The sequence below is a fragment of the Porcisia hertigi genome, chromosome 13 (assembly GCF_017918235.1).
Source record: "Porcisia hertigi strain C119 chromosome 13, whole genome shotgun sequence".
NCBI classification, from domain to species: domain Eukaryota; phylum Euglenozoa; class Kinetoplastea; order Trypanosomatida; family Trypanosomatidae; genus Porcisia; species Porcisia hertigi.
In genome coordinates this window covers 222,855-244,668 of record NC_090572.1, presented here as the reverse complement: position 1 = coordinate 244,668, position 21,814 = coordinate 222,855, and the positions used below count along the sequence as shown (strand labels likewise).

General features: G+C 59.0%; 6 protein-coding genes across 6 annotated transcripts; 4 read left to right on the top strand and 2 right to left on the bottom strand.

Annotated features, from left to right (window-relative positions):
- Positions 1 to 386: 386 nt before the first annotated feature.
- Positions 387 to 1,292, top strand: JKF63_06264 (uncharacterized protein; the record flags this gene model as incomplete). Its single annotated transcript, XM_067902214.1, has 2 exons — positions 387 to 525; positions 556 to 1,292. The coding sequence occupies 2 exons, from the start codon at positions 387 to 389 to the stop codon at positions 1,290 to 1,292; spliced, it is 876 nt and encodes a 291-aa protein (XP_067758711.1).
- A 3,232-nt stretch (positions 1,293 to 4,524) lies between these two features.
- JKF63_06263 (uncharacterized protein) lies at positions 4,525 to 7,089 on the top strand (the record flags this gene model as incomplete). Its single annotated transcript, XM_067902213.1, has 1 exon — positions 4,525 to 7,089. The coding sequence occupies one exon, from the start codon at positions 4,525 to 4,527 to the stop codon at positions 7,087 to 7,089; it is 2,565 nt and encodes an 854-aa protein (XP_067758710.1).
- A 538-nt stretch (positions 7,090 to 7,627) lies between these two features.
- Positions 7,628 to 8,656, top strand: JKF63_06262 (uncharacterized protein; the record flags this gene model as incomplete). The annotated part of the gene is made up of 1 exon (XM_067902212.1): positions 7,628 to 8,656. The coding sequence occupies one exon, from the start codon at positions 7,628 to 7,630 to the stop codon at positions 8,654 to 8,656; it is 1,029 nt and encodes a 342-aa protein (XP_067758709.1).
- Positions 8,657 to 9,514: 858 nt separating this feature from the next.
- On the top strand, positions 9,515 to 10,741 carry JKF63_06261 (uncharacterized protein; the record flags this gene model as incomplete). The annotated part of the gene is made up of 1 exon (XM_067902211.1): positions 9,515 to 10,741. One exon carries the CDS (start codon positions 9,515 to 9,517, stop codon positions 10,739 to 10,741), a length of 1,227 nt encoding a protein of 408 aa, XP_067758708.1.
- Positions 10,742 to 14,856: 4,115 nt separating this feature from the next.
- Positions 14,857 to 17,964, bottom strand: JKF63_06260 (uncharacterized protein; the record flags this gene model as incomplete). The annotated part of the gene is made up of 1 exon (XM_067902210.1): positions 14,857 to 17,964. The coding sequence occupies one exon, from the start codon at positions 17,962 to 17,964 to the stop codon at positions 14,857 to 14,859; it is 3,108 nt and encodes a 1,035-aa protein (XP_067758707.1).
- A 1,691-nt stretch (positions 17,965 to 19,655) lies between these two features.
- JKF63_06259 (uncharacterized protein) lies at positions 19,656 to 21,347 on the bottom strand (the record flags this gene model as incomplete). Its single annotated transcript, XM_067902209.1, has 1 exon — positions 19,656 to 21,347. One exon carries the CDS (start codon positions 21,345 to 21,347, stop codon positions 19,656 to 19,658), a length of 1,692 nt encoding a protein of 563 aa, XP_067758706.1.
- Between the last annotated feature and the right edge of the window lie 467 nt (positions 21,348 to 21,814).

Here is a 21,814-nt window from a genome sequence, read left to right as displayed (position 1 = left end):
AGTCACTGTGGCGCTCCCCATCACGCTAGCAGCTGCCACGCCTCCAAGTTGTGGGCGGGGAGGGGGGGATGGGGGGAATGTGAAGACGACCTCGCCCGTCGTTGAAGGGTGTAATTTCTAAATGAAGAGTCTCTCCTCTGCGACCACAATCACCTCTGTGTGTGTGTGTGTGTGTGTCCTCCGCGCCTCCATCTCTCCTCCGACTTTCTCCGTTGGATGTGACACGCAACGGTGCTGAGCACCGCCCGAGGTATACATATCCCTCGTCATTGCAGGAGCGTGATCAAGTTCGTCGCACCTCACCTCTTCACCCAGTCACTGGCTCTGCCTCCTCTTCTCCCCACCCCACCCCCCACCCCTCTCGTAGTCTTCAAGCCAAACCCGACATGCACGTGGAGTTGGCCCGTCGCGGGCTGATGCACCTGCCCTCCGCCGTCGCTATGGCGGTGGAAGCGACTGCAGTGTCTCTGCGTCGACCACGCGGTGTTCACGTTCCACAAACACCTTTGACATATGTGCGCCACTGTAGCAGCACCACCACCGCCTCCTCCTCCTCGCCGTCGTCGTCGTCGAGAACGTCAACAAGAGACACCGCACGAGACAGCTACAGCCAGTTCAGAGAGCAGCAGCATATCTTTCACCGTCACTCTTTTTATGAGAAGGGATCGGACGCACCTCGCGGAAACTCCGCTGCCAGCAAAGATGGAAAGGAGGCACACGGTCACGCAAACGGCAGCAGATGTGGCAGTGACCGCTCGTTCTCGTCCTCCACTGCGTCCTCACAGCAGCGCGAAGAGGACGGACGCGTATATGGCATGGGCTCCGCCACGGCACAGCAGCGCCGCCAAGTACGTCAGCAGTGGGAAAAGTCTTTTTTTGGTCGCCTGCACTACGAGGAAGGGATGCGCAGTCGTTTTGCGGAGGCTCTCCAGTCAGAGGAGGAGGAGGAGGAGATGTTTCGAAAATCCATCGCGGGTCAGTCGCACGCCGATTTATTTCCGAACTGGCCGGAGGATGAAGAGGCGCCTTTGAGCGAATTCAAGCGACTGCGTCCGTCGCTGCAGCTGCAGTACATCGTGAACCGACTCAGCAGCGGGGAGCGCCGCATCCGCTATGCCGTCGATTTCGGTAGTCTGTTCATGATGGCCCAGCTGAACCTGGGAGAGATGATGGTGAGGGAGGCGGACGCGCTGCTGCGTGAGCTGGGATGGATGAACGACGAGGTTGCAGCGAAGATCCAGGAGGTTCAAACCTTAGCTGCCAAGACCAAATATGATTTTGACCTGGACTGAACACCAACGGCTAGCTGTTCTCTGTTTAACCGCCCATCACCGCATCCTCGAGAGTGTGTGCGTATGCGCGTAGGTGCACTCACGGGTGAGCAAAACGCGCACACGCCCAGGTAGTGGGGTGCTTTACCAAGAAAGACATCGAGGGCGGGGGAGGGGGGGGGATGAACGCATCTGTCACTGCCTTCGCCCCCCCCCCCCACCACCACCACCACCCTCCCACCACCTCCGTTCGTCTCATCATTTTTCTCTGTAGACTTTTTTACGCATGCTGATACGCCAACAGTTAATCGGTTGCAGAAAAGAAAGACGACATCACCACAACACCACAACACCACCATGGCAGCACCCTCTGCATCAAATAAGAAGTTTTATGCCCCCCCACCACCACCACTTTCACAGTGTTCGTTCGCTGTTATCGACCGCGGCGGCGCGTTTTTCCCAAAGCGCGAAAACCAAGATGCACGTGCACGCGCATCCGTCTACGCTCTCTCTCACCCCCCCCCTCCTCCCTCCCTTTGTTTGGCCCTCTCATTGGCGAAGGGGGGGAGGAGGAGGAGGAGGCGGAGAAGTGTTCGCATGTGCGCAACAAAACCAGCGTCACTGCTCCACCACACATCCGCACGTTGGATTCTCTGTCTTGACTGTTTTTACGCGTATGTGTGTGTGTGTGTGTGTGTGTACGTGAGAGCGCGCCCTCCGCCGTTGACACCGCGTACACGCCCTCGTTACCCCTTTCTTCATTTTTTTCAAATTATCTATATGTACACATGCACTTGAGCGACGGCCCTCTGCAACGCCCTCCCCCTTCTCTCGCACAAGACACACACACGCACACGCACACACGTGATACTCTCTCTGTATGTTTGTTTGCTCTCCATCGCGACGGTGCAGACAAGGTCGCTGGTGCCGAGGCCGGCGGTGGTGGCCGCTTCTGTAGCACCACCAGAAACACCTCAGCGCAAACACCACGTAGGTAGCTCGACATCAACCGCGCCAACCACATCACGCTCAGTCGCCAAGCCATCCAGAGATGCGCTGCGGGATGTTCACCAACACAGAGAGCCCTGGCGCTTGAAGCGAGTCTGGATGGGTGTCAAACTTTCCCAGAGGCTTCAACGCGACGCAAGAAAAGGCGGCATCCTGAGCCAGTTCACATCCCCCTTGCCACCAACGAGAACATCAAAAACAGTAGTGATTGAGCAACCGCAGCAGCAGCGGCAGCGCAAGCGGAAAGAAGCAGCAGCAAAGTGAGCACCTCTGAGTGACGTGCCCTGCTCCGTCATTGTGCAGTCGTCAGTGGTGGCCTATGCGTCCTATCAGCCCTCCCGACGAGACGAGACGCTGCGGCTGCAGATGTACGGGCATCAACTGGAAGCACTGAGTGGCCCTGAGACACCTCTACTCGACACCGACGGGGAGCCCGCAGAAGCGCTGCAAGGAAAGGTCACGAAGAAACAGCTCGCTGCAGCGGTAGCCGAACTACGTCGTCATCGCTGCTCGGCAAATGGCGGCGGCGCGGAGCTGGAAGCGGTCTCACAACTACGATTGTGTTGTGCAGAACCCTCATGAAAGACTCGGTGTGGTGACTCCGGCGCAATGCGGTGCACAGAAAAATATAAATGGGCTGCCAATTTCTGTAGAGTTGGTTGCAGCTGTTACGGATAAGACTATCGCACTGCAGGGAGCCGAGATGGCGCAGATGGTGGCGTGGCTGCGTCGCATGCTGTCGGAGACCGCCATTACCAGCGTTCCCATCATCCCGGCGGCCATCAAGGAGAATCTCATCGCCGCACTGCAAGTGCTCATATCGGAGCGGGTGATGGTGCCCATGGCCGTCCGCCAACGGTGCCAAGTCCGTGATAAACACAACCCTCTCAAAGTGCGCGATGACGCTCGACTCCTTTCCTGCTCACAGAAGTCGCGCACGACAAAACGGCGACGGAACTGGAAGCAGTGGCCCCGGCGCGGCTCTCGGCGCCGTGGTGCGTCCGCGTAGAGCTGGTCCCGTTAGCCTTACACGGGGTGTCTATTCGCGTTTCGATGCACGCAAACCTCGCCGAGCACTTCTTCAAGGCCCGCGTGCGGCAGCCCGTGCATCTCTTCCTCCGCTTCATCGACCCACCGTTCCCGCAGGAGTGGGCAAAGTGGACAGATGCACACCGGCAACGGCTGCTGCACCGCGTGCTTGACCACCTCCTGCACGGTGGCGCCACATTCCATCGACCGCTGCTTGAGGCTCGCTACTACAACAAACGAAAACTGTAGGAACGCATGTCACAGCAGTAGGCAGGCTTAGCGATTCTCGGTGTACTGTGTGCCTCTAAAAGGGGGGGTCCTCGCCGGCCACCCTCTTTCTCTCTCTCGTGTGGACTGTACTGGCACCCCTGCGTTTTAGCCTTTGCGTATACCTGCTCCTCTCTCAAGTATCTCTCATGTGACACCACCGTAGTGGACGCGTCGCTAACCACCTCACTGCGCCCAACGCGCCCCCCTCTGGTGACGCACACGCTCACACTGTGTCGTACGGCCCCCTCTGGTGACGTGGAGGGATGCGCCGGAGAGGCTACTCTGGTGCGGTGACGAGGCGAAGCGGCGCAAACACGCACCCGGTGTTCTCCCCTCCCGGGTTGGGGCCAGGACGGGAAGTAAGCCCCTTCCCCCCTCCCCCCTTCCCCCTCCCCCCGATCGCCAACACCGACTCCAGTGAATGCTCTCTGTCGCCTGTGCTTCCCGTACACTCTCCTTCAATTTGTCTTCTCCTACTCTCTCTCTCTCTTCTTGTCTGTCTTTACTCGCGGTGCCCCCCCCCCTCCTCCATCCACCACCATGTGCGTGTTTGCTCACTTCACGCGTTGACCTTTCCACCTCTCGTCGTCCTGCTCGCCCATTAGTCCCTCCCCCCCCCCCTTGTATAAAATCAGGTCTCATTTTTTGTTGTTGTTGTTGTTTTCGTGTGTGTGTGTGTGTGTATTCTGTGGTATCATCGTCTCCCCCGCACGCCCGGGATCTTCAGAACGACATCAAACTAGTACAAAACAAAAAGGTGGGCAACTGAGTGCGGAAGTGTGGAAGCGATTCGTTACATCCACACGCACGCCACATAACCATCCCGCCGTCCGTTGGTCCTACCTCTACTGCCCACCCTCTCTCCCTCTCTCTCTTGGCTTGTTGAGGGTTCGCCATTATCCTGTGTGAGCTCTCTTTCTCTTTTCCCTCGCCCTCTCACACGCCGATGCGCATCCAAATTCGAGGCACCGCCCCGTACAACAGTGACGATGTCGTCGTCGAAGACAATTGCACTGTGGCGGCCCTGCGGCAATCTCTCATGACCACGTTCAACATTAACGCCACCACGCACAGCATTCGCCTGCTGTATCGTGGACGGCTGATGCAGGACTCCGATTCCGTGAGCAGCTACGGTGTGGAGGAAGGCAACACGGTGCACGTCGTTGTGCAACCCCATCAGACAGTCGGCGGCAACAACACAGGCGGTGAGGGACCCAACACCGCCCCGAACCAACAGCAGCAGCAATTCACGATGCTGCAGCCCCCCTTCATGACAGCAGGCGGCTACAGCCAGAGCTACGGGTCAGGAAACAGCTTCCCCTGGCAGCCCTTTGCCTCCACGATCACCAACTCCATCGCTGCTGCCTTTCAGCAGCAACAGCAGGCGCCACAGGGGTGGTCGACGTCATCGGCAGCTCCTCCAGCGACAGGCAGCAACCCTCACATGACCTTCTCTTATGAACTCGCCCCCAACATGCCGATGAGCCATGGCACCGCTGCCGCTGGTGGTAGTGGTGTTGCTGCTGCTGCTGCTGGGGCAACAGACACCAACATCACTTCTGTCGTCTCTGACACTGTAAACGCCATAACCTCGCAGCTGCCGTGGTTGCTCTCCTCCGCTTTATCAAACACGTTCAATGTCAACGCTGGGGCTCAACAGCAGCAGCAACAGCAGCAACAACAGCGTCCATTCACTGCGGGTACTACGCCAGGGGCGACGGTCACACCAGTAAACCCAACCCCGGGTGGCGCAGATGCAAGTACCGAGACGGCAAACACAATGGAGCAGCAGCAGGCCACAGGGGTCCGCAACGACGCTCCTCAGGGGGTATCGAATGAAGGGGAAAACGCACACCATTCGGCAACCACAGCGGACGCCGCAGCGTCGGGGCAACGCGAAGCCGCCACTGCTCCCCGTGGTGCTACCCCGTGGCCCTCATTGAACTTCACTACGGCCGCATCACCACCACAATTCGGTGTTTTTCTGGGCACTCCATCGACGCAAGTGCCGCCGCAGCAGCAGCCGCTGCGGCAGTCATCGGTGGTGCACATCCATGTGCACTGCACTCCAGAAGAGCTGGACGCGATACCGGAGCGACTGCGGCTGCTCGCTACGCGAATGTCAGTGGAAAATGTGACGATGCGCGCAGACACTACAGATCGTAACAGCCATCGGCAACGCACACAGCAGGAACAACAGCAACAGGAGCAGCAGCAACAGCAGCAGGAGCAGGAGCCACAGCAGCAGCAGCAGCAACAACAGCAGAGCACCCCAGCTGCCCCCCAGGAGAACAATATACAGACGCCGTGGATCAACGAAGCAATGAGCGTCACGCTGGAAACACTCGGGCTGCCGCAGCTAATGCAGCTCTCTGGGGGTAATTACAGCGTTCTCGTGAACGTGCGCGCGTCGCTGCAGGAGCAGGTCCAACGGCGGCTCGCCGAGACCAGTAGCTCGATGGACGCCCTCGTGCATGTGGCTCAGCACGAAGCGAAGGAACTCAGTGAGCGTATTTTCAACATGCCGGTTATCCAGAGTCTAATGAGGCAGCAAGCGACAGTGGCAATGAGTGCCGGGAGAACCTTTGAGGAGACATCGCGGCGCGCTGGGGTGTTCCGGCAGGAGTTCCAACACTACCTCGAGCACTTTTACGTGGCCGTCATGCAGCACCTCTGCCTCAGCTCGATGGACGCCGCGGAGTGGGGTCGTGAACTACGCAACATTGTGGTGCGCTACGTTGGTATGGCACTCCGTCGCTCGTCTCGGTGGTTTGAGGATGGCGACCGCGTCTTCCAGCCCGCCATGGCAAACATTATGCCAGCCCTCCTGGAGAGCAGCGGGGTGCAACAGCGGTTCCCCATGTTGCAGGCTTTCTCCGCCATGCTCAGCCCGATGCTGCAGGCACGACTAGGTCAGTGGATGCAAGAGTACGACCAGAGCATGCGGCGCAGCGACGACAACCTGCAGTTCGAGCAATGCGCCGCTCACCACTCGACCTCACCACCCCCACCGCCTCAGGCCTCAAAACCCAACACCCTTAACGATACTGTGCACACGTGCATGACCGCTGCAGACGGCGGCGAGCACAACCCCACGCGTGTGGACAACGATTTCGAGGACCTTGCAAATGAGCTCATGGAGGACACTGACAGCAATACGTCCCAGCCAGTAACGAATGCGGTCACCTCTGAAACGTGGCCGTTGGAGACAGAAACCGGCGTGCCGCTGGTATCCAATGAAGAAGCCCTTGCAACAGGCGCAGCGGCAGCGGCGGAGGCCTCAGAGGCCCTGCTGAGGTCCTCCGTACAGAGTTGGGAGGCCGCCTGCGACGTGCCGCACTCGGTCGCCGAGCGGGTGCGTACCATGGCGTCACACTACACCGAGGCACTTGTGCCGCAGGAGTCGCCGATGCCGCCATCGCATGCTGAAGAACCATCTAACTCGACCACGCGCGCTGACTGGGTCACATGGGAGGCAAACCCCTACAACACATCCGACTCACGGGGTTAGGCAAAGTGGCACGCCAGCACGAGCACACATGAAAGCAATGCCGATGCTGCGTGATCCCCCTTCCCCCTTCCCTCAACGGGTGCTCCCGCCAAGGTATCCAATCTCGCGTATACACCCCCTGTGCCCCTTCGGCTTGCTCGAGTGTGTGTGTGTGTGTGTGTTTGTCCTCCTCATTTTTTCCTCCGTCCTCCTGAGCTCATATTATAATTGTGTGCCCGAGGTGTTGGTCAGCATCAGAAAAGAGGTGAGACAGCGTAAACCGTAACGTGGACATGCAGCGCGAAAAGGTCAGGGACCCCCTGGGTCACGTCTCCGTCCCCCCCCTCCCCTCCCCATCCATGATTTTCCCACTGCCTCGTAAGGCGGGGGAGGCACTGTGTAACCCCCCCCCCCGCAACTTTGTCCTTCGCCGCGCGTCCCTGCACTTCCCAATGTCACTTACCCGTCATCGCCTACACCCCCACCCCTCCCCTGTTTCTTTCTCTAGTGGTGCTTCAGCACCATACCTCCGTATTAGGAGAAGAGCACCCAGGCCCACATGGCCGTCACGCCACGTACGTACCGACACATTGTCGCCCGTGAGCTCTCCACTGACTTCCGATCGGCCACATCCATCGTCGAGACGTCTTTCCCAGCGGAGCTGCATCCCAAGGCGCTCCTCGTGAGGAACAAGTACCTTGGCATCAATGCGAGCGACATCAACTTCGCTGCTGGTGTCTACCAGCCTGATGTTCGACCACCCTTCGCTTGTGGCTTTGAGGCCGTCGGAGAAGTCGTCGACACTGGCGGCGGGGTAAAAGACTTGAAAGCGGGTGCCGCCGTTGTGACTCGAAGCTACGGCGCATTTGCGGAGTTTCAGGTGGTGGCGCGGCGGCACACTAAGCCCATACCGCGCCTGGCGAAAGAGTATCTTCCGCTGGACCTGAGTGCGACGACAGCGTCCATCGCGCTCGAGCACGTCCTCCAGCCGAAGCAAGGAGAACGCGCCGTGGTGACAGCGGCCGCGGGCGGCACAGGACAATTTGCCGTTCAGCTGCTCAAGCACGTCTACGGCTGCTCAGTTGTTGGGACGTGCTCCTTGCCATCAAAGGAATCTTTTCTCATCGATACGCTCAAGTGCGACGGTGTGGTCAACTACAAGGCGGAGGGCGACAAGACAGCGGCCGCGCTCCAGCGCTGCTACCCGCGCGGAATCACAATCGCTTACGAATCTGTTGGCGGCAGCCTCCTCGAAGCTGTGATCCAGAGCCTCACACTACGCGGCCGCATCGTCTCGCTCGGCTGTGTGTCGACCTACCAGAGCGGCTCCCTCGAAGCAGCCTGTCCGGCGCGTAAGCCGCTGCCATTGCAGCTGCTCGCCAAGAGCGCCTCCCTCTCCGCCTTCTTCCTCCCCCACTTCGCCAAGTACGAGCAACAGCACTTTGACCGCCTCTGCGCCCTGCACGAGCAGGGCATTATACAAAGCTATATCGACCCGAAAACTTTCAAAGGGCTGGAAGGTGTGTATGATGCCATTGACTGGATGTTTGAGCGGAAGAACTGCGGGAAAGTGATGGTAGAGCTTTAAAGTGACGCACACACACAAACCCCTCCACACCGTTGCCTCGATATAATGACGGATGTGTGCTTTGCTTTGTTGTTGTTGTTAGTGCTCATCGTGGAGGAAAGAGCCGTCTTCAGACGGGGGGGGGGGAGAGAGTCTTCCTGCAGCCGCGCGCGCACGGCTTCTCGCCCGAGCACCACCATCACCCACGAGGGATGTAAACCTCGCTGTCAACGCCAGTGTCCGCTAACAGGGTGAAGAGGAATGACAAGCAAACGTTTTCGTGTCAGTTGTTCTCACGGTTGCGAGTGATGCAATGTACAAGATGTGTGTGTGTGTGTACGTGTGTACGTCTCATTGGGAACAACGGCAACAAGGAAATAAACATTACACCATGTATACCTCCCCCTCCCCTCCCCAATCGAACACACCAGCAATGAGGACATCCCCTTCAAAGGTGCCCTGAGTATCCCCAAAAAAAAAACGTCCTGTACTCACCGGTCCCCCTTACCCCATCAACCCCCCTTTTTTGTTGTTGATCTCCCCCCCCCCTCCATGCGTCACGGCTGTGATGTCCTTCCACGGTCGCCGCGCAGGTTACCCCTTTCAAACCTGCATGTGCGTGTGCAATACCTGGTGGTTAAACACTCATTCTTCCTGGCATCTGGTTCGGTTTTCATTTTTGTTGTTGTTTGCTCAAGTGTGCCTTTCTTTTTTTTTCCTGTTTCCTTAGCTTCAAACCTACAGACATCACAGCGCTTCTCTTCCGAGAAGGTGAGTGACCGGCGCATCCACTGGCGGCTGCTACCATATTCACCGCACCTCAGGGACACCCCTAGAGGCCACCGAGCGAGCGAGAGCGAGCAAGCGAGAGAGAGAGCAATGGCGAGTACAAACAAGATACAGGTGCCAGAGACGGCGGAAGAGGCAAAGGAGCTGGTTTCCAGGATGCGGCAGATGCCTGAGAACCGCGTCTGCTTCGACTGCCCGCAGAAGAACCCGAGCTGGTGCAGCGTGACATACGGCATCTTCCTCTGTATGGACTGCTGCGGCCGCCACCGTGGCATGGGGGTGCACATCACCTTCATGAAGTCTGTGGAGCTCGACAGCTGGCGTCAGCAAGAGGCGCTGCGTGTGGCGCTTGGCGGCAACGACAAGGCGAAGCAATTCCTCCAGCAGCATGGCAATATGGACCCCAAATCTTTCTATAACTCCCCCGCCGCCGTGCTGTACAAGCGCATGATCGACAAGGCTGTAAATGACTTCATGCAGCACGGGCGGGTACTGCCGGCGCCAGGAGCGTCGCCGGCGTCCCCCACGAACGCCTCTCAGACGTCACTCGCCTTTTCTGCCGCTGCTGCGCCCTCCCTGGCGCCCCCCTCCAGTGCCAGCCCCGACGCGACGGTGGCGAGCAGCCCCGTGACAACGGCGCCAATCGTGGCAATTTCTTCCAAAGCCACCGGCCTTGGGGTAAAGAAGCTCGGCGGCGGTGCGGGGCTTGGCGCGAAGGGGAAGAAGAAGGGCTTCGGCGCCATTGCCCGAGTGGAGGGCAGCATCGAGGAGTCCACACAGCCAGTCCCCGAAGAGCTGTTGTACGACCGGGAGGCTGAGCAGCGCAAAGCTGCCGAGGCAGACCTGGCCGCCGCCGCTGCCCGCGCGGTGGACCCAAACACTCTCAATCGCAATGTCCCGGAAGTGCCCCAGGTACTGCGCCAGACTGCTTTCATAGGCAAGAGCGCCGAGAACGTTAACGGCGACCTGTTCGATGAAACGAGCGTGCCGGCGCCATCGCCGGTCCCGCAGAAAGACAGGTCGTGCGGCAACGGTAACTTTCGTTCCGCTGCCGCGGTGAACTCTACGCCGATGACAACAACGATGTCCGCCCCAGCGTCGCGCAGCGGTCCTGACTTCCGCGGTATGGGTAACCAGGCATACGCGCCTGAGGCGACGACCTCCCGTACCGGCGGTGGTTCGCACCACACCGCCGCGTCCATCGCAGCAAGCGACACCCTCTGGCAGCTGACGGAAGCCGCGCGCAGCCTGCAGGAAAGTGCCATGCAGGCAACCGCAAGCTGGGGAAACGCAGTGAGGAGCTTCCTGGACGATTAGTAAAAAAAGTACAAGAAAATTTTTTCAAAGGGGCAGGCGGGGGGAGAGGAAATGTCGCAGGTTGCGGTGGGCGCCCTTCCTTCCTGCTTCATTCATGTGCATCACCCTGAAAGCGTTGTCGAGAGGGGTGAGCATCTTTCTCTTTCAAACCGACACTGAGATCAGCAGTGGTCAGCTGACTTCTCGTGCACGCGATCATGAGCCAAAGTGCGTGCACATCATTTTTGGTTTGTTTGTTTTTACGAAATACACATCCACGATGACGATGTGCTCATGTCATCATCCCGGCGGGGGGGAGCAGGCCAGGAGCCTGCACGCGGTTTTTATCCCCCTATCCCCCCCCCCACTCTCTGCCAATGCCGAGTCAGTTCTGCCCGTGACGCGGTCAAGTGCCTCTATCACGACATGGGGAGGGAGGGAGGGAAGGCCAGAGCGACTCGCAGAAGTGAACACATCCGTACCATTGATGTGTACTAGGCAGAGTGTCGAGGTGACTCGAGGCCCCCCCCACCCCCACCCCCACCCCTTGCTCTCATTCTTCACTGGCGGGCTGGTGCGTGAGGGCGACCTACACACACACACCCTCCCAAGCGCAGATCGAGCGGGAGACCGGCGGTCGTGTGCCATATTGACCGAGTCCCCGTTTCTATAGCGCTTGTGCATCGCGCTGCGTGGAGACACCGTGCCGGGGGAAAAGGGAGAGAGAGGAGGAAAAAGGAACCCGTGGCGGACCAAGTAGGGAGATGTTTAACGCACTGGGACTTGTACGGCTCGGTGTGGTCGCGTGGCCGAAGACCCGGAAAAAGCCTTGTTTCATTCATGATGAAAACAAAATCTACGTGCATCCAACAAAAGAAATATAATGAACAGGGTAATGGAAAAAAAAGCGTGCCAGACTCGCCTGCGGCAAAACCCCACGAACACGCAGGCGCACCGCGCCCGACCCCCACTCCTCCGCCCCCCCCCAAACCCAGCCGAATTCCCCTCCCCCTCCCCCCCGCCAGGCCAGGCTTGCCGCCACCCCGCCAAGGGCGCCCCGCCCCTCCGGCCCCACCCCACGCCCGCCCGGGCGGCCCCCCAGCGCTGCAAAACCGCGGCGAAGCCCCGGCACCCCCGACGCGGCGCCGAGGCCCGAGTGGATACGCCGTACCCCCCCCCCCTCAGCGCGCCGACCGAAACGCCGCCGAGCCCGAGGCGCTCTCGCTGCTGGCGGTGACGTTATCAGCTGCGCCGGCATGGCGTAGCCCTCATGTGAGCTCGAATGGGGTGGGGGTAACCCGCGTGACTGGACCTTGCGGAAGCGACTCTGCAGACACTCCCGCTCCGAGAGCGGCACCGCAGACCAATGTAACGTCGACGATGCGGCAATGCCGCGGTATAGCTGTAATCGATCGGTGCACCATCAAGGAGCAGTAGTAAGGGGGTGCGACTGTGCCGTCGACTCCCCCATATGGGCGTTGAGTGAGGCCACGGGTAGGGTACGCACGATGCGCTGCAGCTCGCGGTGCGTCACAGTCGTCAAGAGGTGCAAAGGACCCCTCAAGGCCACCATGGTGTCATTGCGGTCGCCGCTAACCGCATCCACGTCGTGGATATAACCGTAGCACGCGTCATGATCCGGTGTGCTGACGTTGGTATGACGGCTTGCCGTGGCAAGCCGTCGCACGGGTGCCCTCCCGCAAAGGCGATCGCGCATCCTCGAGTTCACGGTGATGGCGCGTGCTATCTCTACTCCCCTGTGAACTGCGCGGTGTACTACGCATTGGAGTACGCTGGAGCTCTCTCGACTCTAACTTCTCCAACGGGCCCGTCGGACAGGAATCAAAAAGAGAAAGCGCCCACACGCCTGAAAAAGAAAAAGGGGGGAGGGCGTGTGTCCAGCGCTCAAGAGGAATGTCGGGGTTAGGGAAAGCGCTCCCCCCCCCCTCCCCATCCCCTCCCGCTCAGAGCGCAATCATCTCAGGCCAAGAGCGGATGTGATCCGAACAGCTCTGGCAACGTGAACCAAAAAAGAGACGCGTTGCACTGGGTGCACTGCAGCAAAGGCAGGCAAAAAACACGAAGAAAAGCGATATATGGCCTTGATCTATCCTGTCAAGCGAGACATGACAACGCTGATGTCAGTGAAATATATGTGTACGTGTGTGTGTGTGTGTACATGTGAGTTGATCAAATCCACGTCGCATGTGTGAATGGTGGTGGTGGATTACTGGAGGCGGGGGGAGGAAGTAGCAAGGGAGAGGGTCCACCGCGGCCGCTCACAAAACCAGGACGAAAGAGAGAGAAGCAAGGAAAGAGTGTGCGAATATAGTTCAGCTCACATCATATCGGTGCGGCAAGGCGACGCCTGGGGCTGTGTCTACATCTATACATGTTGGGGGGGGGGGGGGCATGCAAGCGAACTTGGAACTCAGTGAGCACGATTGGATTACGGAAAACAGAGAAAGAAAAGGGGAAGAGCGGGGCGGTGCATCGCGCCTTCTCCACAGCCGCCGGCTTCCTTCAGGCGCACACGTTCCACGGCGGCTAAACAGCAGCACAACGAAAGCGTGTGTCAGCGGTGTGAGGGACTCTCTGTATCAGCAAACACCATCATTCGCCTCGTTCTTAAAGCGCGTGCGCCTCCATCGGCAGCGGCCTTGACAACGCGCACCGTGTGCGTGTGTGAAGATGATATGCTGTACCGTCACTGTCATCACATCACGTGGTGCTCGCTGTGCATGGGGTAAAGGGGAAAAGTTGAAAAGTATGCGCACAACAATCACAATCAATACAAAGAGAGAGAAAATAGAATCGGGACTGGGAGGGAGGGAAGGAGGGGGGAATGAAGAACCAAGAGTACAGCACGCACCCCACCCTCACTCCCTCATCACCATTTACTTTTGTATTTGTGTATACCTGTGTGTGTGTATAGGTATATATATATATATGTATGTATGTATGCTCGCGTGTGCGATCTTCATTCTGTTCCATTCTATAATGTGCAGTCTATGGAAAGACAAAAATAACTTGGACGACGCGGGAATTAGAGCCATGTGCGCTGATATAACAAGGCATCTACCTCACCACCACGAGAATATACGTGCGTGGTTATTGTAGAGAGTACGTCGAGCTGAGAATTGTGTACGGCTCAATCACCTCTCTCTTCTTCTTCCCTCATCTTCTCCCTCCCTCTCGGAAACACGCGCGCACGTGTCTGTCCTTCACACGTCAGTATCCCTCTTTCTTCAGATTGCGTAGGCGTGTGTATGTGTGTGTGTGTATGTGTGTGTGTGTCTACGCCGCATAACAGCGGAAGGGAACGAACAAGGGGGTCGTTTGACATCGCTGTCTCCTTCGAGAAAGCGAGGGAATAGGAGGTGTGGATACCGCGCGTTGAGTACACACAACCCCACGGCAGACGTCAACGCGTCTCCTTCCCCCACTGAAAACAGAGAGGGAAAGCGCTGGCGAAGAAGAGTGCCCTCTAGTCCCCCCCCCCCAAGACAGAAAAAAAAGTTCTTCAAGTGCACATCAAAGAAGAAACACAGCCATTGGGGGGAAGGAGGGGGGAGAAGGAGGGGGGGAAGGAGGGGAGAAGGAGGGGGGGAAGGAAGGGGGGAGAACAAAAAAGGGGGTAAGCGAGAGAAAGAGAGACCAAGGCACACAAGAGACAAAAAATAAAAACCAAAGCAACCTCACCACCACTCCTCCCACCCGCCCTCTGCGACCGCCTCAGCCTCTGCCTCCTCTCCCCCGTCCTGTTGACGTGTACCTTCGGATCAGGGGGGAGAGGGGGGACGAGATAGCGCTGCTCAACGAATTTACGCAAAGCAACAAAAAGACAGGCAGGATTCTATAGCAACTATGCACCCCTCCCCCACTCCTCCATTGTGCTCTCAAAGGGGGGGGGACAAAAAAAAAGAGGGGAACCATGAAGAAAGGAAAAATTCAAAGAAAGCAGCGCATTGAATAAAAAAAAAGATGAGAACTGCCCTGTGGGTGATGCGGAAAGATCATCCCATCCGCGCGCTTCAGTGTGTGTGTGTGTGTGTGTGTGTGTAGGCACGCGTAAACACACACGGCGGGCAGGGAACCCTCGGATCGGCCCCCTCCTCCCCCTTTTTTTCTGGGTCTCACGAAAGAGAGAGGACGCCCTCCTCGAAACCGCCAGCCCCGACCTCTGGCGTCTCCAGGCGAGCCATCCAAATGCGACAGTGGAAGCGAGAAAAGAGCGAGGGCAGAAGAGAACGGAAGTCGACGCGGGTGGCGCTCTCGTAGTACACCGTCAACTTCGCCTTATTGAACTGATACACGGCCGCTACCACCCGCACTGGCAACCCAAGACGCGTGACCGCCTCGCGGCACGGCTCCAGCGTCGCCTCGGCCTCCTTGACGTCAGTGTACAGCCAGCGGTACTCTTCCTCCGATGTGGCTAGTCGCAGGACTGGAGCAGGACGATCCTTGCGACCGAGCGGCGACGTCGCCGAAGCCATTGTGGCCATCGTGCCAGCAGCCTCGTCGCCATCTAGGGCGCTGCACTGCACGATGCGGCCCATATCGATTCCGCGGTCCTCCTTAAACAGAACGCATACGCCTTCTTTGAGCTTTATGGACGAGATGGCCGTGACACGCCGCTGCATGTGACCCTCGATTACAACCGCGTAGCTCGTGGAATGCGCCGCTGGTGTGTGGGACGCAGCCACACCACCAGTGGCGACGCATGCAACAGTGCCGTTCGGGGTGGCAGAGGTGGTGGCGCTGGCGGACCCCTGCTTCACGCTACGACGCTGCGAGCGTGGTACCGCCATCGCCCCTGCCGCCACGGCTGACAACAATGCGGAGGACGAGGGCAAGAGAGGTGCGTGTGTGGCGGGGGTCTCGACCTTTTCGTATATTGTGTCGGTGCTGCTGAGTGCGTTCTCCTCACGCTGGGGTGCAATGGACTCAAGGCAACTTGCGAGCGACCGCTGTGCGCCCCTTGGCGCTGAGCCACGCGAGCTTTTAGCCGGCGCTCCGGCGTCCGCAGCACTGTCATGATACCGCGACCCCTCCGATATGATCGTCTTCGTGGTGATCGTGTACGTGCCGCCGTGGTGGGGACCAGACGTCCCTGGTGTGCGGATGATGGTTGTAATGTTTCGGCTCGCGGGATTCTTGGATGCGCTAGGGCGAGACGACGGAACCCGCTCCACCTCGGGCGTCTTGAAGGCGACAGGTGTGGCAGCTGCAGCACCTGTCTCACCAAGCGCGGCGTTGTAGATGCTAGACCTCTGCGGTGTTGCGACCGAGTGAGTCTGCGCCTTGGTGGTGGTGTTTGTATGCATTTGTGGAACAAACTGCGTCACGGTGCGTTGAACATCAGCGTTGCTGCCGTGCTGCTGCTGCTGAACTACGCGGGTGCGATGCCTCAATTCGACCAGGTCAGACTCGGTGTGGGCAGCACCGCTATCCTTCTGTGTCAAGGAGCTGCGCTGCACACGAGTGGTAGAAGCGTCACCGGAGGATGCTGCGGCCGCCACGAACGGGGAGCCCTCGGCGGCCAGCACTTTCGCAGGTGTCACGGTCGGAGTCACGGTGTCGCTGCAGAGACCCTCGTTATTTTCGTCGTCGCCACAGGGAGGCGGGCCGCGGCGTGTAGAACCGGTGAGTCCCATGACAGACCCTGTTTGGTTTCCCTCCGCGTGATCTTCTGGGTTCGACAGGTAGGTGTGGAAGCGCTTCGCTGTGGACGCACCGCTCTCCGTGCTGGGTGCGACAGACGCTCGTACCTTGCTGTTGTCTCCAGTGACGGCGATTGCCGTCGACGGCCTCAGCGGCTGGCGCTTTGGTGTTTGGTGCGCGGACGCCTCCACGTCACTCGCCGTGGTCATCATAGATGCATACACCTGGTGCTGGTACCGCGCAGTCGACTTGGCGGTGGCGGTGGCGTCGTTCGTGTCCCTGTGGATGGGGGGCTCAGCAGAAAATGTTCGATGCGTCCCCAGAACAACAGCGGCCGTCGCTGTGACAGATGCGGAGTCGCAGAGTCGCTGCCCAGCCTCTGCGTAGCGCTTAGAACGTTCCGCGAGCCGCGCGTCGTGGTCTGCCAGGACAGCAGCGGTGACTGCCGTGATACGACGCTGTGAAGACTGCTGGTTAGCCGAGATGGGTGCCTGGCGCACCCTCTGCACTTCCCCTTCCCTGCTGTCCAGTGCAGGCGTCAGTGGGGACAGCGGCACTGAAGGAGTGGGGTCAAAAGTGCTCGGCAACTCCTGTGCTGCTTCAGTCGTCGCGCGACATTCAAGGGTCTCGCTTAGCTGATCGCTGCCATCGTCGCCGTTACCGCTGAGCTGATCTTTCAAGAGTGCAAAGGGCGTCATGGAGGTGGCACCCGTGGCGACATCGATGAATAGCGGGTGGAGTACGGGAACGGATGGAGCGTAAACGGCATTGGAGTTTGGCGGCGCCGCTACCGAAGTCCCGCGCAAAGCGCAGCACGGCTGCGGCTCGGAGTGGGGGCGTAGAGGTGGAGCTGCCGCCCCCTTACTGACGACGGAGGTGTTTGCTGCGGCGACCGACACGTACGGGTCGGTGGGCTCAACCTGGGGTGCAGCAGAGGCAGCAGCAGCAGCGACAGCGGCCGCGGTCGCTCGCGCGTACGCGCCGCGCAGCTGATGAGACAACTGTGTCGAGAGCGCAGAACCGCTTGCAGCGCTGGAAGCAAAGGAGGTGCCGGTGGCCAACGGGTCAACGTTCGCAGCCGAGGCACCTGAGAGAGACGACGGCATAGCGGCAGGGCGGTCCGCGCTCAGCAAAGATGTGAAGGCGGGCAGAGACGAAGCGGAGCTTCCGCCGCCAGTGTTTCCCGTGTATATGAGCGGGGATGTCACTGTGGAAGAGGAAGCAGCGCTGTGCGTATCGTCTTGCTGCTGTTGTGGCTGCAAGTGCTTCGGTGGAACGAAGGCCGGAGAGGACGCGTTCAGCATGTGCGTCGACGATGACGAGGACTCGCGCTGCAAAACCGTGTTCTCCTCCGACTGCGGATGCCCTGCAGACGAGCGTGTGTCAGTGGCGCGCGATTTCTGGTACACCTTAGCCACCTTGTGGTTCCCCTTGGCGGAGGTGGTACCCTTCTGCGCCACCTGCGCTCTCGGTACAGCGGCGCGGCGCCCGGTGGGATTGCTGCCTGTGTACTGTCGCGTGCTGTATGTGCTGCCACCGCTAGGTGGACAACCGTTTGTGTTCGCTGACTTTGAGGGCATTGCGGCCTCTTTTCTTTTGTTCTGCCTGGGAATATGTCAGACCGAAGGGGTTAGCGGGTGGGTCTCCCCCCTGTAGCCACCGCGTTCTGGCGGTGTGTACACGTGGAGGTTGTGTCTTGTAGAGGTGTGCCTGTGTCTATGAATGTTTCTCCTGTCCGTTCTCCTTTCCTCGAGAACGGGGGTGGGGGATCGCTGAGTGGACTGGAAAAAAAGAAACTTTTTAGAAACCTCAAGTGAGAAGACGGGGGCAGTGCGTCTCTGCAATCACAAGGAGGAATGAAGCCTCCCTTCTTCTTCCCTCTGTGTGGTCTGTGCCTGTGTGTGTGTGTGTGTGTGTGTGTGTCTGCGTGTGCACCAATCTGCGGTACAGAGGTGAAATGTATCACGTTGGACGTGCTTAGTCCACCGAGGAGGAGGAGGAGGAGAAGAGGGCAGCCTCTATGTTGCTGCTGATAGATTCGTGCCTGTATATAAATAGGTAGATATCAAAATGTATGGATGTATAGGTCAACTCACCGCGCGAGTGGAGTGAGTCGTGTATGAGGTCTCTATGTGTGTGTGTGCCTGTGTGTGTGTGTGTGTGTGTGTGTGTGTGTAATGTGTGTAATGTGTGTAATGTGTGGCGGATCACTCTGTAAACTGGGCAGAGGGCAGCACACCTTTACAAAGGTGTGGGTTGTAGGCGCGTGCAGCTGGGTGTGCGAGTGCGAAAAGAAAGGGTAAAGGAGGGGAAAAAAGAGCAGCCTACACGTATCATCCACGGCAGCGTTTGCGCCCGAGACAAGGTCAAATGACCAGGGTGTAGTAGTAGTAGTAGTAGTAGAAGCATCAGGGGTGGTGAATGAGAGGCGGTGAGCCGGTGGGGGGAGGGGGGGGGGGGGTCGATGTGATGCGGGACGCACAAAGACGCTGACGGTGAGCCTCGGCAACGATAGCGGCAACAGTTCAACAGGAGCCGTTTGCAACCGCATCAGTCAGGGATGAGAGAGAGGGGAAGGGAGGGGAGGGGAGGGGGGAGGGACGTCGCTGCCGTCGCCGTGATCGTTCAGCTTCTGTACTAAACTGGAAGGGGGAGATGAACCATAACCAACTAACCGCCCATGTGATACAATGAACTCAAAGGGAAAGCGTGTACACACACACACACACGCACACTGCCCCCCCCCACCCTCCACTTACACACACAGAGGTATATGCTAATCGCTGCACCGCCACGGATGTGATGAGATGCGTTGTAGGGAAGTGAGCGAGTGTGTCAGGGAGGGGGGGGGGGGAAGATGGGTGGTTGGGTGAGAGCCACCCCTCCATTACACGTTACGTTTTCATGATTTTCTTATACGATTTTTTTTTTGGGGGGGGGGGGGGGGGGAGGGGATATAGTGAGAGGAGAAGAAGGGGGAGGGGAGGGGGGGGCATATTCCACTGGGCTGGTGGAATGTGTCCCCCCCGCCGTTGGTCGATGGGCTCTCTGCAGACAGCAAACACGCAACCAGACGCACCAATGCGTACCCTCCCCTTTCCCTCCCCCCCCCTCATGCGTGTAACCGCGGGCATAGAGGCGCTGCGAGAAGAAACGGCAAGTAAGGCGAAAAAAAGATCTAGAGTGCGTGAAGGGACGCAGCCATCAACGTCAACTGCCTTGCGTTGACCTCACTCGGTCTTCCCGTTCCCGCACCCCCCCCCTTTTCGCCTTACTCTTCGTTATCCATTGCCTCTACGCGCATGCGCTTCGTGGCAGGACTGCTCCTGTGCTCTGCGTCTTTCGCCGTCACCGCCGCGTGCGCGTCAGCAAACTCGTAGGGGCGCCCCAGCACAGCAAGCACCTCCGGAGCCAGCGTGCTCTCCGACACAGTCGACCGCATTGCCGGTGGCGTCGGCACAGGGACGGTGGGCGGCGCACCACACAGCACCGTCAACCGCTTCGCGGTCAACGCAACAGTTGCGCTGAACCGCGCTGTCACGTAGCCGTGCTTCGTACGCAGAGGCGGGAGTTTGTCCACCATGCCTTTCTTCTGCAGCACGTGGATGCCGAGCTTCCCCTTCAGTGGGTTCGCGAGGCTCTTGAAGTGAAACGGGAAGCAATAATGTGCATCAGTGATCTCCTGCAGCGTCTCGTTTGCCTGCTTCACCCGCGCGTCTGCTTCGAAGGCGGCAGGGGTGCGACGGAATAGCGTCACGGGCTTTTCCGAAAGCGTGATGCGATAGCTGTCGTTATTCGTAAAAGCAATGTCGAGGCACCACACCTGATGCTCATCCACCTCGCAGTCGGCCACGTCCTGATGCGGGTCATCGCTTGTCACCCGGCGGCCGATGATGCAATCAATCCCATCGGGGACCCAGCGCTTGCTCCGGTTCGACAGAACTCCCTCCACAGCCTGAACATGATAGTGCCGCCCAACGGCCGAAATCAGGTCGGTGATGTCGGCGTTGAGTGTGCCGGGGCGCAGCGCGTGCATCATCGCGAGAAGCGCCACGCGAGCGGCCTCGATGGTGTTACCAACAGAGGAGCGCGGTGACGAAGTCGCCGTCGTGCTACTCGTCTTTTTGTGTTTCCCCTCCTCATCGCCCTCTGTCGCTGCGGCAGCCGCTGTTGTGGTGACAACGACAGTCCGTGCGGCGCTCACAGGGTAGCCGTCGAGGTGGCAGCCAACGTGCAGCTTTACGACGTCCCCGTCCTTCAAGATGGTGCCCTCTTCCGTGCGATACGGACTGTCGTTGCACAGAGTCTCGTTCACAGACACGTTCGTTGGGTACGATATTCCACGCGCCAGCCGCTTCCCATCCGCGCCCTTGGTCTTGACGAACAGCTTCTTCAACCGGCTCGCGACCTCCTCGTCACCATGGTCGCACAGCACCTTCGTATTCGCACCGGGTACACAAGCCGCCTCGAGCTGATCCAGGACAGCGTCGACAACGCGGCCGCACTCTTTGTACTTGGTCATGGTTGTCGTGTTCATGACGGTCTCCCCTTCGTCCTCGCTAGCTTCCATGGCGTCGTCAAACCGCTTCTCGAGGTCTTGCAGGTTGCGGCGAAAGGCAGCGGACTGCGAGCGAGCGCCGGCGCCGCTTGTGGCGCTACGACCACGGTCGCCAACCAACTTGACCTTTTTCGCTTCCTCCTTTGCTGTTGCCCCCGCGGCGGCGACGGAAGACGAGGACAGCGCACGACGCTGGCGCATCACCTTGAGCGCTTTGCGTGGCGTCTCAGCCACTGTGGAAGAGGGTAACGACGAAGCCTCAGCGCCGTCGCCATTGGCGGCCTTCAACTTCTCGTGGGTGTCCATGTTCTTCTGCAGCGCGTACAGGGACATGGAGCGCGAGCGCTTCATGCGCAGTGTTGGACGGCCGCTATTACTGCGGCTGGCACTGTACCCGCGGCCCATTTTTGAGGTCGCGGAGGAGCGTGTGTGTGTGTGTGTGTGTGTGTTATTTTGATTACTATTGAGGCACTCTAGTGAAGGGAGACACAAGAGGCGCAAGTATGACTCTGTGCGCAAGCACTTCGGGTGCTTTGATGATGTGTTTAGGTGGGGAAGAAGGGGGTGTTCAGTGATGGAAGAGTATGAAAAGCGGAACGGGGTGGAAGAGCGGGAGTGCGCGACTCTCGGCGACATGAGGGCGCGCAATCCCGCAAACAAGAAGATTAGGTCGAACAACAACAACAACGACACACACACACACACACATCAGAAGGGAGCACACACGCCTCTCCAGTGAGCCCATATGAAAGACAAGCGAAGAGACGGGGGGGGGGGGGGGCACCGTTCGGCCATCGCAACTGTGTGGCGGTGCATGTACTGTGTTCGAGTGCGCCATTTTGTTAGTAGTGCTCTGAGGAAGGGGGGAGGGA